Source organism: Schistocerca nitens, chromosome 1, assembly GCF_023898315.1.
Source record: "Schistocerca nitens isolate TAMUIC-IGC-003100 chromosome 1, iqSchNite1.1, whole genome shotgun sequence".
Taxonomy (NCBI): Eukaryota; Metazoa; Arthropoda; class Insecta; order Orthoptera; family Acrididae; genus Schistocerca; species Schistocerca nitens.
Window position 1 is genome coordinate 306,099,084 of NC_064614.1, and position 19,330 is coordinate 306,118,413.

A 19,330-nucleotide genomic window follows, 5' to 3' on the forward strand; every position below is an offset into this window, starting at 1 on the left:
GTTAGTACTATCAATTCTCCCACGTACGAAATAGCAAGATATCTGGAAACTCATTTACAGCCACAAATTTGGAAAACTGTCTCACATAAAAAAAAAAAAACCCTCACGTTTATAGAGAAAATTGAAGGGCTCATTCTGGACCTGAAGGTTCTGACGTAGTGTCTTTATTCACTATTATCCCATTTAACAAAGTTATGATTTTTATAATGGATATTTTTCCATGAGATTTGTCTGCTCTTTTCAGACACTGCCTTACTCCCAGTCAGTTCTAATGGGATAATGAATTTTATGAGCAACTTGATGGTGTAGCACTTATGGTCTGGCCACATGGTAAAAAAGCTTTGGACAGATTCTTTGGTTTTCTTGTAATAAAAATCCAGTAATCCAGTTCACCATGGAAATAGAAAATGACAGCAAAATACCTTTCTTGGATGTTTTAGTTATGAGACAGACTGAAGGGAGTTTGAAATGTAGTTTTCGAAAAGTAATGGGTAATGCAAGTAGTAACAACCTACTGCTAATTACTGGTGCACTGATATCACGCTTCAGTCTGACATCAAAACATTTCCTCAATATCTTGTCACTTTGTTGTGTAACTCCTTGTCGAAATAACTTGTTATTATGTATTCACTGATGATTTATAACTGACCTGTCTGACACAAAGTCCCACCAACTGGGAGGAAATAGCTGCTATTAGATTTCTTAGTGCTTGGAACTTGAAACCTGGCAAAATTGGCAACCAATTACAGTGAAACGGTAATGTAGGAAGGAAAAGTGGGAAGCTACATTGGAGTTTTCTATGAAGGACCAACAAATGAGCATCACAAAACTCCACCTCGATGTCCATCTCTTGCCATAGACAATGCGAAGAACCAAGTGAAAAACGAAATCATGCAGGGCTCACTTTTCCACAATTCCCAAAGCTTTACTGGGTAGATAACGTTTCAGAAATGATACATAGGTGAAGAATGCTGTGAACAACTTGCTGAATGGACTGGTGATAGCCACTGGATGATGGAGATTCTACAGCTCATGTACCGACAAGGAGAGACTTAAATAATGGACATGTTTAAATAGAACCATAAAGTAGGCACCAGTTTTGTAAATAAAATACGTCTCAAATTTATTAAAACCAACGGGTCGCTACTTCCCCGAGTTCACTCATTTTACTGCCACCATTTCTGAATCTACACATCACTTAGCTGCTATGTCCTCATTGACATTTGTCAACTTTATAGATCAACTTCCAGCTACACCTGTTTCCCACCTTATTCTCAAGTATTTTCTTCCTAAATGTTTTTCCCTCGCAATTTACTTTTACTGTAACTACATTCATTTCCTAAAGTAACTATTAATTCTGTTAGCCCTTCTTGAACAACTTTCAGATAATTTTTACACTACATTTGAAGATTACCTTGTTTCTCCTCAACTGGAGCTATTTTCCAAGTTAAGTTATTGGGAGAAGACGATGTTTTCAGTCCGTGTTTTCTGGACTCATTCCATCTTAGAAAGTAATTCATTTTTATTCAATGTTACATAAGTTTGCACGTCTATCTTAGTGGTTAATCCATTATTACTTTCCATCATCTGAGCAAGTATCACCTGCAACTGGTCAGTTGTAATGTTTACAGCTGCTGTCAAATTTGCAGTCATTACAAGTACTAATGTTTCAACATCTACATTTCTAATGTATAGTTACAACAACTAAAATAAAAAATTGTCATGAATACTCAATACAAAATAGTCCCACCAGTTTCATAAACAATAACGGTGACTCCTTTGCCCAGGATGTAGTAGCTATTCTTGACAGAAGTTCACGTCTGCTGCGTAGGAATCTGTCTCGTGAACTACCTCAATTCACGTTTATTCCATTTCTTTTATTTCAACTACTACAGTGTGTATAGCAGTTGTTTATTCAATATGATACCAGTCACTATCAACAAATTTCCACACTTAAAATTTCCAGCTGTTTCCATAAAATATCTTTGTAACAGTAAAATGTTTCATCCCTTTTACATGTAATTACTGCTGAAAATCATGTCCAAGACCACCTCCCAGGTTCCATTAATTCTGTATCCTTTTTTACAAGGACCTTCATTTCACACCTCTATTTTCACCCATTAACTTAGTCTGTATAAGCTCATTTTACAAGTTCTTTGAGGATGCAGAATCAATTGATGGGGTCAGCAGCAGAAAGTGCTAACACTCAATTTCATTAAAATTAGTCTGATCATGCTATCTGTCAATTTCAAATGCACTACATGCTGATAACATACAATGCTGATAACACACAGTTTCATTTCTACTGCTAGAAAGGACTGAAGGCTACATGCCCCGTTTTGTGGCACAGTTTTGTTCTTAATTTGGACAGAAACAATACCCTCCCACAGAGTAAACATGCCAATTATGCTGAAATCTTGTAACAGGTCTGCTCCGTGCCAAAGCGGGCTCCATCCGATGTACGTGCCTGTCAGTTGCAGCAACCATAGTAGTGTGTAGCTGTAGCTGTGCGCATAGTTTTTGGTTGTTTTCAGTTAGTAATTTTGTTATCTGACATTTCGTTCTATCTGCAAGTTGTGCTGGGCATTCAGTCTTCTGACTGCCATCATTTAAGCTTTACTGTAAACTATCCTGTTCTGTAACCATAGCCAGCAGTGCGAGGCACTCCAGCCTAGGTCTGCATCCACTACAGGTGGTTGACATTTTCTGGTCGTTGGTATTCAAATTGCCATTCATTCTCGAAATGAATGTCCTTAGGTACTGGATTTTCTGTCTGAAATACATAGCCTGTGTGCCCTGTTTTGGTTGTGCTGAGTCATTTGCTCTGACACCATTTCCAACGTTATTTCCCTGATAGCTTGGATGTTACCTCCGTTGTGTCTTTAGGAGCTAAGCTGATAGCCCATGTCACAGCTTATAAGATTCTGAGTGACCTTTATTTCAATGGATTCTTTAATAACATTATTCCAGTATCTGGGCGCCTGTGTCAAAATCTTGATAACATTGTAATTCATTGAGTGATTTAGTTTCAAACAGCTGTTGGTGCTCCCAACATCTGATGTCAAAAGCCCTGGTGGTCTGGCCAATGTATTTGACATGGTATGTAGTAAATGCTCGGTTTCTGTAGGCCCACGTCATCCTTTATTGTACATATTCACATTTTTTAAAGAAAGTTCTACTGGATGAGCTCAGAACAGAGAAGGTTAGCACTAGGTTGGTGTGCCCCTTGAAATGTCAACAAGATTTACCACCAATTTAACAGACTTTACAGCATGAGGCGAGCATTGTACACGACCTCAGAGCAGTGCAGATAAAAACGCAAACATTGCTATGCTACATAGCAAGGCACTGTGACATAATTCTATGTAACTTCACTGTTTCAAGTGCAACTGCTCTGTTTCAAGTGCAACTGCTATGTTTCAAGTGCAACTGCTATGTTTCAAGTGCAACTTCTCTGTTTCAAGTGCCACGGCAAAATCAAATGTAGGCCGAAACAACAGTGTTCAGTGACCAACTGCTGTTTTACCAAAAGCGAGGCAAGGAGTGCTGACAGGTCCGATAAACGAGGGCAAATGAGTCCATACACCCAGAACCACCCTGTCATAGACACAGCTTTGGCCCTCAAATAGCAAGGGTTTTGGAGCTCAAGAAGATATTCTGTCATGCTGCCATTTGTTTTGGGTCACAAGGACCAGAGAGAATGACTGTCTATTGAATTTCAGTGAAACCATAACAAGCTGATCAATGATGGCCAGCCTGCTACCTGCCTGCTGAACTCAACACCAGATCCAGCCAACCTGATGTATACCACAGCCATGGTCTTCCACTGCTACCTGCTGGGTGATTGTGAATGAGGAGACTGGTGTGCAGCCAGCCCTCCTTCACTGTGGGTCATCATGGATGAACCACAAGCTGCCATATCCACATTGGCCAGACGTGGTGCTTCTGCACAGCCTCCTGGCTGACTTGTGAGCACCTGCTGCTGCTTGGTTGATCCATGGTGGCTGACCAGAGCATAGTCTTCATGGCAACCAACAACCTGGACCACAGTTGGCAGTCTCCACCTGAGTGTGCTATGGGTTTTCTTCACGAACACTTGAGGTGGAAGCCACACTGTGTCGTGGAACACTGAGCACGTGACGCCTTGCTCACTCCTCTGCCTCTGCCAGCACAGCATGTTGTCATGGCATTGACCTTTGGAAGGTCATCACAACTCACTGACAAGACATCAGCAATTCTTCACAGCACATGCATTTACACCTGGCTGCAGCTCTGAAGACACTTATAACTCTGTACACTTTGCTTGATAAATATATGTTACTGCAGATTCCACTGTGTCACTGACACCTCCAGGTGTGAACTGGACCACTCATCCACACTCTGTGCTTAACCTCATGTTCACAATGTGACTCGAGCTTTCTGGGTCACAACATTCGTGTCATAATGGGCTTTCACCTCAGGGCTTCAGTGACAGTGGAGAGTGCCTGCTGCCATTCCTGGGAAGACTACTTGACTACTGCAGAACTGCAGTTTCGTCAGCATCGGGTATGATAAGTGCTGTATTTTTTTTTTTTTTTTTTTGTTTGAATGCGTTGAAGGAGTCAATGAGATTTTTGCAAAGTGTTTAGTTCTACTGATATGTATATGATAAAGGAAGAGAATGCAGATAATGGTCAATGACTCTGCGTTTCAATTTGTAAAATTTTCATGGGGTACTGTATTTTTATGTCGATGATGATTGACAGCTGGTCAGAATTAGATGGAGATAAATTTGGCGAGTACAAATAACTTGGTGTCAGCTGTATTAGGTGCAGATGTTTTATCTGTTGGTGACGTGTGAAAATTTGTGCCAGACCACGACTGGAACCTGGATTTTCCGCTTATCGCAAGCAGTTGCCTTACCGTTAGCCTATCTGTGCACACCTCCCATACCATCCCATGTCACACTGTGTACACAAAGCATAATTCTGTATTCCCACATTAGTGAGAATAAGACCAAGGGGAATAGAGATCTATGAATTATCACCTAATGCCCACCTCAGCATGTAATATTTACATTGATGTGACAGCCATTGGAAATTATATCAAAATAAATTCACTGAATGTGAATAACTTCTTGTCAGCTGTATTAGGTGCATCTATTTTGCTTGTTCGTGACATAAAAATTTGTGCCAAACTTTACTCAAATCCAGATTACCTGCTTATCATGAGCAGTCATCTTACACTTAGGATAACCGTGCATGCCTCCTGGACTGACCAAACCTGAAAGTGATGAAAGTAAGAGACTGTGGCATAGGGATGTACACAGTGACACACATGGAAGTTTGGGTTAATCTGGGAGGCATGTACAAATAGCCTAATGGTAAGGTGACGGCTTGGTGGGAAATCTGTTTTTGAGTCCCAGTCAGGCACAAATTTTCACTTCACCAACCGGAAAAACATCTGCACTTAATACAGCTGACACCACGTTATTCGTATTCAGTGTATTTATTTCACTCTTAATTTCATATGGCTGTCAATCATCATCATAGTAGTAAATAAGTAAACATTACACGCTAGGTTGGGCACTAGATGATAATTCACAGATATCGATTTACCACAGTGTGATTCCCAGTAACGCAGGAGTACAGAATTAAATTGCGAGCATTCAGTGATGAAAGTAAGACTATGGCATAGGGATGTAAACAGTGTGACGTATGGAAGTTAGGGTTGGTCTTGGAGGTGTGCACGAATAGCCATATGTTAAGGTGGCTGCTCGTGGTAAGTGGGAATCTGGGTTTGAGTCCCAATCTGGCACAAATTTTCGTATGTCACCAACAGGTAGAAATCTGCACCTAATACATCTGATGCCAAGTTATTCATATTTTATTTTGTTGTGAGCATAGCTTGATCATTGTGTTTATACATGGGGTAATGAAATTCACATTCTGTTGGAAAGTTAGGCTGTAGAAATGTACGACAGTAGTGTATTTACATGACTACATGACTGTTTTGGGTTTTTCTTCCTTGTTAGTTCTGTATAATTGTTAAGAGTGTCAACCACTTCATCATCAAGCTTTTATATGTAGGTGTTTTTTATTTTTTGTTACTTCTTCATCAATTCCACTGGGTGCTACTGTAGAGGAAACATTGAGAACTTTATCAGCTACAGTGGCACATTTAAAACAGGGCAGCACAAAGCAACTCATGAGCACCGAGGATATGTTTAATGAACGAAAGGCTATAGGTGCACATTGTGCAGCTTTACAGCAGGAAAATATGATCAAAGAACAGAGGTAGAAGGAAACTGCTTATTGAAAGTCTTAAGCATGCACATGAGTTGCAGAGAACTTTTGAGGACTGGTTGGTTGAAAACCAGCCTTGGGACGTGAGGAATTGGATTATTATAGAAAGGATGGAAAGAAGGGATAGAGAGGAAGTGCAGAGATGGAAGGCAGATGGATTACAGATGAAAAGTGCTAGTATGGGTCTAGAACTTGTGAACAGGTGTCAGAAATAAAAGGTTGTGAAAAATCCTGTAAGTTTACTTGTTACACAAAGTACTAGCATTGTGGAAGTAAAGGGGAGTAATAGAAACACATCCCCACAAATATCTTGTGAAAATACTGAGTCTGAAGTATATGACGTGAAAATTAAGTAAGTGTGTGTTATCTGGAAGTAAATTTGTGTGTGAGTAACAACATAGGTGATATTGATTTAGTTGCAATAGTATCTATGCCACTGAGTGATAATGGTGGTTGTCTGCATGCCACCTATTTCGTCATGCAGGGTGGAGCTGCAGATGGAAATTTTAAGGTAGATATTGTGCAGAATGCACAGGAATCTACTGATGATGTCAGTTGCGTTGCAAATGTTGTGGGTAATGACAAAGTACACACAAATTTAATTCCAAAGGATGGAAATCTGTCACCACTTGGAATGGCCCAACCTTCTCTAAAGGAGGGAAGGAGGAAGAGAAGTAGGAGGAAAAAAGTTTGTAAGGCTAAAGGACGAGCCGACAAGACTGAATCCTTTCAAGAATGTGAGCCTTGAGGTACATTTGACAATACCTGCAATGTTATAGGTAATGAGGGCGAAAGAAAACATTGTGCAATTGTTCTTGAAAGCACAGTCAAAATCACAGACTTTGTTTCAGTCCTACGAGACAGCTGCAAGTGAGGCAACACTGAATAGTCTATTATCATGAAAGTGGAACCACTTCAACCGCATATGGCATCACTAAGAATCAGTGCACATAGTAAAGTGTGGCAAAGAATAAGGAAAGGCATAAGAAAGCAAGACATTGCTACACAGTCAGTCTGTAAGTAACTGCTAAGGTGATAGAGGTAACTGGAGCTACCAACCAGTATATTGTATGTGGAAATACTGCAAGTAGTTGGTCTGTAAGTTTAGTTTTGAGTTTGAATCTTTCATTTCCAAAATGATGTTCTAGATAACATCAGCAGATTATAAGGCAACCTGCTATAATAGGAAAACTAAAATTAGTGTAACTTGTAAAAACAAAAAGGAGGATAATATTGCACAACTATAATAAAGGATTCAGCAAATTCAAATGATATAGAGTTAAGAAATAAAGAAACAAGTCAGCTTCCATGAGCAACAAAGTTGGTGCAATGGGCAAAAGATCTACGAGATTGTACCTGCAGAGATAATTGGATGCAAAATTCAGGTCAAATTTCTTGAAGTGCGGGAGGAGTGTTGTGCAGCAGAATAATTTTATTGTACTTGGTTCAATTTTTCACAGAATTTCTGATAGACGAGTTTAGAACAAAAAAGGTTAGCACGGGGCCAGTGTCATTATCACTCCTCAAGGCATACAGTAAATGCGACAGACATAAGAGCATGAGGTGAGTTTTGCCACGACTTCAGAATGAGACAGACAGAAACACAAAACATTGCTGTGCTGCATTAAAAGGTACTGTAAGGTAATGCTACATAACTGCCTAAGCATCACTGCAAAATCAAATGTATTCAGAAAGATCTGAAGTCAGTGACCCAGAATACTTACTGTTTTACCACAGAGAGGCAAGGAGTGCTAGCGGGTCCTATAAATGAGGGCAAATGCGCACATACACCCAGAGCCACAACATCATAGGTACAGGCTCAGAGCTTTAAATAGTGAGGCTTTCAGAGCTCAGAACAAATTCTGTTGTGCTGTCATTATGCCCATGTCAGTAGAACCAGACAGAATGACATGAACACTTTCAATGAAACTACGACCAGCTGATCAATGATGGCCAGTCTGCTACATGCTTGCTGACTTCAACGCCAAGATGCAGCCAACCTGATGCATACCACAGCCTTGGTCTGTCACTGCTGCCTGCTGGGTCATCGCAGATAAGAAGATGCATGTGGCCAGTCCTCCAACACTATGGGTCATCATGGATAATCTGTAACCTGCAATCTCCACACTGATCAGGCATGGTGCTTCCGCACAACCTCCTGAACATCTGCTGCCATCTTGGTCGATCCATGATGAGTGACCAGGGCCTAGTGTTCATGGCACTGACAACCTGAACTGAAGTCTACAGTCTCCATCAGAGTGCGCGATGGGCTGTCTTCGAGAGTGCTGATGTGGAATCAGCACTGGGTTGTGGAACATCTGAACATGCAGCACCTTCCTCACTGCTCTGCTTTCACCAGCACAGTACATGACTGCGACACTGACTTGCGGGAGTGACATCATGACTCGCTGACAAGGTATCAGCTATTCTTCGTGGCATACACTTTTACACTTGGCCGCTGACTGCAGCTCTGAAGACTTAGCTCCATACAATTATCTTATTGCAGAGACCACTGCGTTGCTAACACCTCTGGACTTGAACTGTTTAAAATGCAACCCCAGGTAGCAACACCTATTGGCATATTTCTATTTACTGCTGTTCATGTGATCTCTCCTATCTCTTGACATCCAGAAATTGCAGGTTCAAGTGCTGTCACACTGGCACAGTCAAAATAATTGCTCAAGTTATATGACCATACATTACTTTTAGCCCTTCAAATTGTTATTTGAATGCTCACACCTAGCATGTCAACGATAAGTTTACACTGCCAGCTCTTGAAGAAATTTTATTTAAATTGTTGTTGTGCATGAATCTTTTGTCTAAAATTACGAAGCTTTGCAGGAATTGTTAGCAATAGATATTCACTGATTTCTTAAATATACAATAACTTAAAATGAACTTTCAGTGTGGTATAATTTTCAAGCAATCTTGAAAACTGAGTCCTACAGTACAGTCTCTTTCTACTGGTTTCCAGCAGTTCTGTTGAGACAAATTTATATGAGCTTCTTTCTTTGTCTTCTAATCAGATGGATAAACAATAAATGAGTCATCTAATGAATGACTCATGAACCTTCTGAACACTGCCCTGTTTCACTTCACACCTTTTCTCCTTCCCAAAAGAAAAGGTTCAATTTCGAACAAAAACCGTAATGGTGTGCCAGAGATATCCCTATGTTTAGCTCATGAAATAGTCACTCATCATTAACGAGTAGCAAAGAAAAGCAGCATCAGCTGTGAAACAGCAGACTGTTAGCATGTGGTCAGGCTACCACTGGATCACATGCTCACTGAATGCATCCATTCATGAGTTCCCAACACCAGGGGTCAGTTACCCTGAGATTAAAGGGCACATAACGTATGTATCAGCTGAGTCATGTCAACAGATACTGTAACAGGACACCAGTCACCAGTGTGACATTGTGCTGCAGAATTTTCCGTGAACACGTTATAACCTGCCAACGAACCTTCACTTTCATGTTCGCTGCCAAGGATCTAGTGTCTCCAATATGCTAGTTCAAGATGGTGGAGAGTGAAGATGATCTGCCTGGTAGTTTCTGTATTGTCCATCTGAGAGAGATGGTGACATACGTACTAACTGTCCCATTTCTTTTAATGGGAACATTCCCTCATATGGGGTTATATGTATGCTCCAAGCATTACATTAAATGGCAGCTGCATTTTTCAGTACAGTCGCTATTTTCAGTTCAGTTTTTATAAATACAGAAGCGGAAATCAGTATAAAGGCAAGGTTCGTGCGAAAGTAATATATGTCGTCTGAAGCATACATGTATCAAATTTATTATGAAAGTAGTAGATAACGTATAAGACAAACAGTCATGATGGAATTACATAGTTCTTTCATACCACAAGTAAAAAAATAAGGCATCTGCATTTCCTCTATGGAAATTGTTATAAAGTCACTCACTGTCCTGTTGTGTTATGCAATGTCAGTCTGTGTCCAACCTCCGTTCTTCCTAATTATCTCAAAAATTCTCTTTGGCATTGGCTTTGTTAGCGTTTGTAGTTCTTGCAGTGAAATTGTCACCCTCCTCTTCTTGTATAGCTCTTTTCAGCTCACATATAGCTTTAAATTGCCTTCCTTTGAGATAAACACGCCTTGCAAGTATCCTCCATAGGCTTTCCATAGGGGTCAAATCTAGATTACATGCAGGCCAGGGAAAGACACTGATATCTTTATCTTCAGACCACTTTTTTGTTGTATCAGAAATGTATACAGAGGCTTGTTGAAACATCAGACTTTCATCTCCTAGGTCCTCATACTATGGTAAGCCATAGCTGATTTGGTGATCTTGCATAGTTTAGTATGGTGTTTTATGTTCATGGCACCTCTCTTCTACTGTGTGAATGGATACCCCAATGTTTTATTTGCCGCACTGGCAGGGGATTTGATAATCACCTGGTTTCTGGAGACCTAGATTATCCTTTACTGAGCCTAGCAGAGTAAAGGCAAAGCAGGAATTTACCAACTCCCCTGCCAGTGCAGCAAATTGTACATTTGGGAAAGCAATTGCACAACAGAAGAGAGGTGCCATGAACATAAAAGCCATAAAGAACTATGCCAGACCACCAAATCAGCCATGGCCAACTACTGGATGCACTATGGATTACAAAAACACCAAAATACTTCGTCAATCCTCCTCCTCCTCTTCTGACTGTGTAATTAAAGAGGCCATTGAAATCAAACTGTAAGATGGTCTAATTAATAAATATAGTGGCCTACACCTCAGTCAGACATAGAACTCTGCACTGAACCTGGAAAGGAAGAGGTGTTCTCGGACAGTGGTGTCTGTGCCTGATGGCGGTAGTGAGGACACCGCAGGCCAGAGTGCGGACTGAGGCGCCACTTTCGCTACCAACTCCGCCACTACCACCATGGCAAATGTGTGGACAACAGGCGGAGCAAGGTGATGGACGGAGTAACAGCTAGCACATACAGGACATTGAGAGGAGCAGTGCAGCATTCGTCAGAGCCACACGAAGATTGAAACGTGTCCCGGCTGGACCAATGAGAATTCTATATATTAGAAATATTAAATTGTATATTAGAGTTCATTCTAGTGTTCACACAAGCAATGCACAATTTACCTTCACTGCAGAAGGCTGCATTAATCATAATATTTCCACCACCAAAATTTCTGATCATTCTGACCTGCTGCTTGTTATAAGATCATGCCAACCCTATTGAAATCCATCTGGGCCATTCAAATTAAACTACTACTTATCACTGAAGAACACTTTATCCCATTCACAAGATCATGACATATGATTCTCAGAAAATCTGAATTAGCCTGTTTATGTTTGGGTGTTAAAGCAGGCTTCTGCAGGCACTTCTTGAATGCAAGATGTTTATGAATTGAGAAGAATAATATTACGTGGCCCTTGCTTTGCGTGAAAGTAATAGTTTCGATGTCTCAGACAGTTTTCTACTATGTCCATACTTTCCTTTCTGTCCATATTGTGCGCTCAAGCTAACAAAATTAGAAATCACTGTACTTTTACAATTTAACTTCTTGGCTATTTGTCGACTGGAGAGTCAATTCTTTCTGCACACCAATTTTTGATTTTCCATCTTCTGCACACCAATTTTTGCTTTTCCATCACGTGATAATGGTTTTCCGTCTAGCAAAATCGCAATTGTGGTTTACATAAACAGTATGCACTGTCACTAATGATGACTGTTTCCTATCTGCAGGAAAGGCATGTATGCACTCACTAACATAGCACAGAGCTGACTGCCTTTATATCTAGTTCCCCTCTCTACCACCTGAAACATTGATGTCTTGTTACATGCAGAGCTACTGACATCAAATGCGATACCATTTGACTGCATTTGTCAGTATACTGGATCTCACAATACTGCATACACAATGTACAATTAATTCAAATGGCAATGTTATTTTTCCTACAAATATTCATGCCTTTACACAGACTCCGATGAAAAAGTATGTATAATAAGGGAAAGGTAACCACTTACATAATGGGCTAACTCGTGGCACACACGGACACGTAATAGACAACAGCTAAAAGTAGTTTTCACACTCTTGCCCTTTTTCTAGTAAGAGTACAAATGTTCACAAAGACTTCCAAATGCACACAGTCACCATAGTGGTGAGACTGATAATTGAATTCTGATTACTGAAAGCAATTTCCTGTGTACACGTATTTGGGGGAGGGGGGTGGGGAGGGGGGGGGGGGAGGAAGGTGATGGATGAAGACAGAGACAGGCACAGGAAAGCATAAGGAAGAGTGGCGGAAGCAGGCAGTATCCATATGGCCCCTGTAGTGACAAATTCAGCTTTACACTGCAGATGGGGCATTCATGGGTGGCGTGGCTGAATGGAAGAGGCTCCTTGACATGCAACAGGTGACAGCTGTCTAAGTGGATGTACTGTTGGTGGTTGCCGGGATTGATATGAACAGACATATTTATGAAGCCCTATGAGAGGTGGACATCAACATATAGGCTCATTTAGTTGAGAGGGACCAAGTAAGTGGATCAAGGAGGTGTAAAGGTTATGGAGGCTGGAGCAAAGATGCTGATCTCCAACACTCAGGAGCCTCCTCCACTACGTCCATTCATATCAAGCCCACCAGCCACCAATAGAACCTCCATTTTGACAGCTGTCACTCAAACCATGTGAAGAAGCCTCTACCATACAGCCCTATCACCCATGGAGTGTCAAAATATACTTATAACCTTACCAGAGCTTTTACTTTCACACACTATTCCATCCAGCCCATTCAAACACAGATCTTCCATGCCATCTCCTCCTCTTGGTACCAATGACCCTGTTCACCAGCCACTGACCGGCACCCCTTTACTCACCAGATACCACTGTAGCCTTGAGAAGCTCAAGCACATCCTTCATGAAGGCTTGGACTACCTCTTTCCATGTCCTGAGATGAGGGATATGCAACTCAAAATCCTGTCCACATTATCCAAAGAAATGTTCTGCCACTCTTCCAACCTACAGAATATCCTTGTCCATCCCTTCTCCCAATCCTGCAACCCATGAGTCATTCCCCTGTGGCGAGGCAGGTGCATGACCTGTCCCATCCACCACATCCTACTGCAGTCCAGTCACAGACATTTCGTACCCTATAAAAGTAAGGACCACCTGCAAAATCAGCCATGTTATATATCAGACATACTGAAATTGCTACACAGTATTCTATGTGGACATGACAAGTACCCAACTATTTACTTGCAGGAATGGCCATCACCAAACTATTAAATGAAATGAAATGATCGTATGGCATTGTTGGCCGGGAGGCACCATGTGGGTGAAGTTCGGCCGCCGTATTGCAAGTCGTTTTTAGTTGACGCCACTTCGGCGACTTGTGAGTCAATGACGACGAAATGACGATGGACACACAACACCCAGTCATCACGAGGCAGAGAAAATCCCTGACGCCGCCGGGAATTGAACTCAGGACCCCGTTCACGGGAAGTGAGAACGCTACCGCAAGACCAATATGGAAAACCACAAACTTGACCATCCAGTTGCTGAACATGCTGCAAACTATAACACAAATTACTTGAACAGCTGCTTCACTACTCAGGCCATCTGCATACTCCGTTCTACTGCCTTCTCCCACCACTCTTTCTCCACCCGTCCCAAGTGTGTACACATGCACTCCCCGACCCCTTTTTTCCACTCTCCTCCCTTGCCTGTCTCCCTCTACACTCTCCCCCCATGCCCTTATATTCCCTACACTCTGAACTCATGTGTGCCCTCCTCCCCATTCTCCATCTATTTTTACAGGCAGCTGCTTTCAATAATCAGTCGAGAGAGAGAGAGAGAGAGAGAGAGAGAGAGAGAGAGAGAGAGATCAAATGCTGGTTACGACTGTTTTCTATTACACATTTCTGTGCACCACATGTCAGTCTTAAGTCCCCTCTAAGTGATTACCTTTCCAGCATTTTACAGCTGTTATGTTTTTGTTATTAAACATGAACTTACCAAAAGAGGTATCTGTTCTTACAACTAGGAAAAACAATCCTGTAATGTTCATCTACAGTATTGGTGGTGTCCTGCTGAACAGAGTCTTATTGATTCAATATCTAGACGTAATGTTGCAAAGTGACATGAAATGGAACTAGCATGTCAGGTGCAGAAAGGTAAATGGTCAACTTGGGATTATTGGGATAATTTCAGGCAAGTGCAGCACTTCTATAAAAGGGAATGTATATAGACCATTACTGCGACCATTCCTCAGTCCTACTCAAGTGTTTGGGATCCCACTAGAACAGATTAATAATGCTTTGCGAACTCAAATGAGAATCTCTGGAGGGAAGACAATGTTCTCTTCATGAAATGTTTGTGGAAATTTAGAGACAGAATTTGCTGCTAACTGCAGTGTGATTCAATTGCTGCCCACCTACATTTCACACAAGACTGGGAAGACAAGATAGAGAACTTTGTGCTCTTACTGAGGCACACAGACAATCATTTTCCAATCCCTCCATTTTCAAGTAGTACAGGAAAGGAAATAACTAGCAATGACACAATGTACCCCTGCCATGCACTGTATGGTTGCAGAGTATGTATGTAGATGTATTTATTGCTTGTACAGACATGTACATGTCATTGAAACATAAGTACATTGGAGCTGGAGTCTGCAATACCTTACCCCCATTAAGCTTTGCCATAAAGCATCCATTTCAACTTTTTTAACAAAATTTTATGGTTATTGTTCACAATGGACCAGTCTTGTTTCAAACTAAGTGACTGCCCCTTTAATAGAAACGCATGGGAATTTGGTAGACAAATTAGAATTGCATGCAACAACATATTACCACAAATCATTATTCATCCCAAATTATGTTTCGAACTATCAACCCTCCAGTACCTCATTAGTTTATCAGAGTAAATATGTCCTAAAATTCTGTAACACCTTCATAAACACTGGTAACTATTTGTAAGCCAAACCAATTTCACAAGTTTACCACATCACTCAGATGCTGTTTCTGGCATTTGGGGCATTTTACAGATGAACTCTTAGATTTTCAGTTGTACTTTGTATTTAAACCTGTGAAATTTTAAGGTAAAAAAGATCTATTAACATCATCAATTTGTTCCTATTACATTTTCAGATGCCTTACAACTATTTATTGTTGTTATTATTATTATTATTATTATAGGGTTGAATTTCATTTTATTACATGGCCCTTCTATACATATCACATTATTTCTTCAGAAAGTAAACTTAAATAATTAAACTTATGTCTAAGGAAGTTAAGGAAGTAACTATACTCAGAATGTTGACAACTTATAAATTTTTGCCTTTAATGAATAATAAGATACACTGATGTGAACAGTGAGCAACTGCAAATGGCGCACTTGCAAAAATTTCCAAGGCTCAACATTCCTGAACAGCTGCTACACAATTTCGACATCATTTCAATAAAAGAAATTCAAAATGTATTATAGATACACGAATAATCAAATTTAGAGATATCAAATCAAAGTTTAATTTCAACTATGTCAAATTACTTGAAGTAAAAGGTAAAAATGATTACGATTAATACTTGATTAATGCAAACCAGTTTAGAATTACATTATCAAATAAATGCTCAGCATGAACTCTAATCTATTTCCAGTTGTTGGAAGTGCAGTATGTGTGTCTCCCTCAACAGCTGGTTTTTAGTAATATAATTTCAACACCAACTGCGTTCACATTTGAAATTATGGCACACTAGTTGCACCAAGTGTCGTAATAGGCAAATATATGTCGTACAGTGACAGGAACTCAACTGCAAAGTTATCTTCAACAGAAGTAATGTAATGTCCACAAGTGGCAATCATGCAAATCACAAGGAATAGTATATTATTTTTCAAAATATTTTGTTGTATTTGGGAATCGTTCATTTGTCACATCAGAACTTGTGCCTACATTGTCCTGGAAAGACAACTTCATCTGTTCACGATAAGCAGCCTGAAGCTCTAAATCTTCTCCAGCTGCTTCCATATCTGGTGTCTCTCTTATTCCAGCACTTATCACAGCATGTCTTACTCCATCTGTAATCAAGAAATGAATTTTATGAACATTTAACTCATATCAGCAGTAAACCTATTAGTCTCTCAGTACAATCAAATAGATGGCCTTATCCAAAACAATAAAAACTTCTGCACAAAAACCAAGTATGTTGTACTCCCATCTGTGATCAAGAAAGGTCCTTTAGAAACATTTCACCCACATCAACAGTAAACCAGTTGGTATCACAGTACAATCAAATAGATGGGCTTATCCAAAACAATGAAAACTTCCTGTACAAAAACCAAGTTGATTTCACAACACAGATCGCACAATTTTGAGCCTCATTCACACAACTTAAACATCCACTACTCACTTACTAACCATTATACACATTGTATTTTTAAGGTGTATTTAACATTCAGCATAGGTTTATATTCCTACCGTTACTGGATCTTACAGACAACTGGTAGAAAGCTTCAAAAAACTTGCAAAATACTGCACCGTAATTTCCCAACAATGCTATAGTGTTGTGTGCCAGCCATAAACTGGCTGGAAATATGTTTACAACTAGAGTCAAGGACAGCACTAAATGTATTTTTCAAAAATACTATGAATGGAAAGGTATCATATCTGTACAGAACAAAATGCCCAAACTTCTCAATTCAGTCAATGTAATCGTAGGTATCAGCAACAACAAGGCATGTGCAGATAATCTATTTCTCACAGATGCTGTATTCTGTGATGTTAGAAAGAGCATTTGCAGGTACAGGTTGTTTTGAGTATCAACATCCTGCTTCTTTGAGGAAATGCCTGCTATTGGAACTGGATTCTTTGAGGGAGCTGCAAAAGCTGTAAATATTTTAGATTATAGTGACACATGTCCTCTGCAGGAGGTATTTACACAGAAATTTGCAAACTATACCTGTGGCTAGTAATATAATTGTTCTGATTCATATTGGTTGTTTTCTGTGTGATAGATTTAATGTAATCAACCAGAGGCATTAAGCTAGCAGAAATAGCATACAATAAAAGTGATAAGGATATTATAGCCCTCAACACAAACTTAATGTACACTGACAGTGAAGTGTGAGAATATATATGGTAAAGACGCAGATAACAGTGGCAACGGGGTCATACTGCACGTATTGATAAGCAAAGAGGCAAGTTCACCTCTCAGTCTCCTGTCTCCTGGTTAGTAAGGTCCAGACACAATAAAACACTGGGCACTACACACCATAAATAAATGAGTAAACAAAAAATTATTCACAATAGCTTTTGGATCAATTTATGGATTATACTTAAACTTTAAACTATTTAAAAAACAGCTTTAGGTTGCACAGTGTTCCTTATTAACTCAAGAATGACACATTTCACCCGGATAGGGAACCCTCAGCTTATGTTTAAAAAAAAATCAAAATACCTGATAATGCTGAATCCTACAAGACACATAGTTCTTGAGTTAATAAAGAACACTGTGCAACAACTTTTTTAAATAGTAGCAATAATAAAGCTGCCGTATCACCACACCAAGATGGAATGTAATAATTTTAACTTTACACATTTCTGCAATGTCCAACTCCATGTGTTTTTGATGTAGACTTAAGAAATATTCTACCTATTGCGCAAAACTTCATTTAGGATAATATACACACAATCGTATGATATACATCTCACAAATCTTATTTCAACTGTTTATCATCATATATGAACTTTTACAATCATGCTCTAAAATTTTAATTAATTTATTCCATAACAAACGGACTTTAGAACGAACAAAGGTGTGAGGGCTAAGACTTGTCTCAAGAGCGTAGGATGGGACAGAAGGGCAGTACAAGAGGTAGAATTGGCAGACATAAGAGGAGAGGTAGCAAACTCTTCTTATCAGAGTAGAAGTAGGAAAGACCCAGTGACAGGCTTATCCAGAAGACTTTGAAGTGTAACTTGGGAGGACTTCTATGGAAGCACAATGTATACACTGTAATGTTAATTTTCATGGGATTTAATGAAGCAACAGCGAATCTGAGTAAATCATTTTGTTTGCCTCTTTGAGGCGAATTCAGCGACTTTTTGAGGCATTCTGCCTGACAATTATTAACAGAGATATGGTGCAAATTAAGAATGACAATTTTTCACAGCTTACAAAAACATTAATCGCTCACAAACAACAATAGCTAAAGAATGTACAATCTCAAACGAAAGAGAAATGTTTGCAGTTATGATTAAATTATTGTTGAAATATTCAAATGACAAGCTGTATGACACGGAATTTTAAGTATTTGAAAACGCAAATGTAACACTTATTCTATTACACATACATTAGATATGATAGCAGCATATGATAACCCCATAAATTTCCTCCTCCTATTTGTGCAGAATAGTTACTGTTAATATATATTTAGTAAACAAGTGCAATTTCATTTAAATTACAACAACATAAATTGGGCGTCATTCAAAATTGATATGTCTGATGTCAATAGTGAAGACACCATCTTCAAAGGTGACTGAAAACTCTTTTGTTACATTTGGTGTTTCATATTGATGTGTATTTTTGCTTGTTTCCTTTGTGTGTAGTATTTCACGTGAAACCGCTATTTATGTTTTCGCTGTTAATGAGATCTACAAGGCATAAATGCATGTGTAATGTCTGAGAAAAACTGCATTAAACTGCACATCTTTTGGCGTATGTAGCTTTCACCACCAGTCCTCGAACTTTTTTAGCAATAAAATCATTTCGAAATATTTAATATTTTATGGAGTCCTAAAATTAGTAAAACCGGATTTTATGGCAATTTTTTAATTATGAGGGCATGCTGAAAGGTAACCCCTCCAAATTTTTTATTCTGTTCTCAGTATCAGTTGAGGTATTATATTTCACGCATATTACACAGTCAACTTTCTGGCTTCACCAAGAGAAGTTTTAACTCTCTGCTGCTAGCGGGCTCCAAATTATAGTGCAACAACAACCTGGTGGCATTGAATGTAACTATTTCAGTGCTTAACAAAATTTTCAGAAAACTGAAAGCACAAATTTGAAGAGTTTATGT

General features: G+C 39.5%; 1 protein-coding gene across 7 annotated transcripts in view; it reads right to left on the bottom strand.

The window, feature by feature from the left end:
- Window positions 1–15,570: 15,570 nt before the first annotated feature.
- LOC126248448 (large proline-rich protein BAG6) overlaps window positions 15,571–19,330 on the bottom strand; it is a 250,397-nt gene continuing 246,637 nt past the window's right edge. For all 7 annotated transcript variants that reach the window (XM_049949481.1, XM_049949489.1, XM_049949436.1 and 4 more), the window contains one exon: window positions 15,571–16,327. In XM_049949481.1, the coding sequence (XP_049805438.1) occupies window positions 16,137–16,327 (191 nt within the window). In that variant the 3' untranslated portion in view covers window positions 15,571–16,136. The remainder of the gene's footprint in view (window positions 16,328–19,330) is intronic.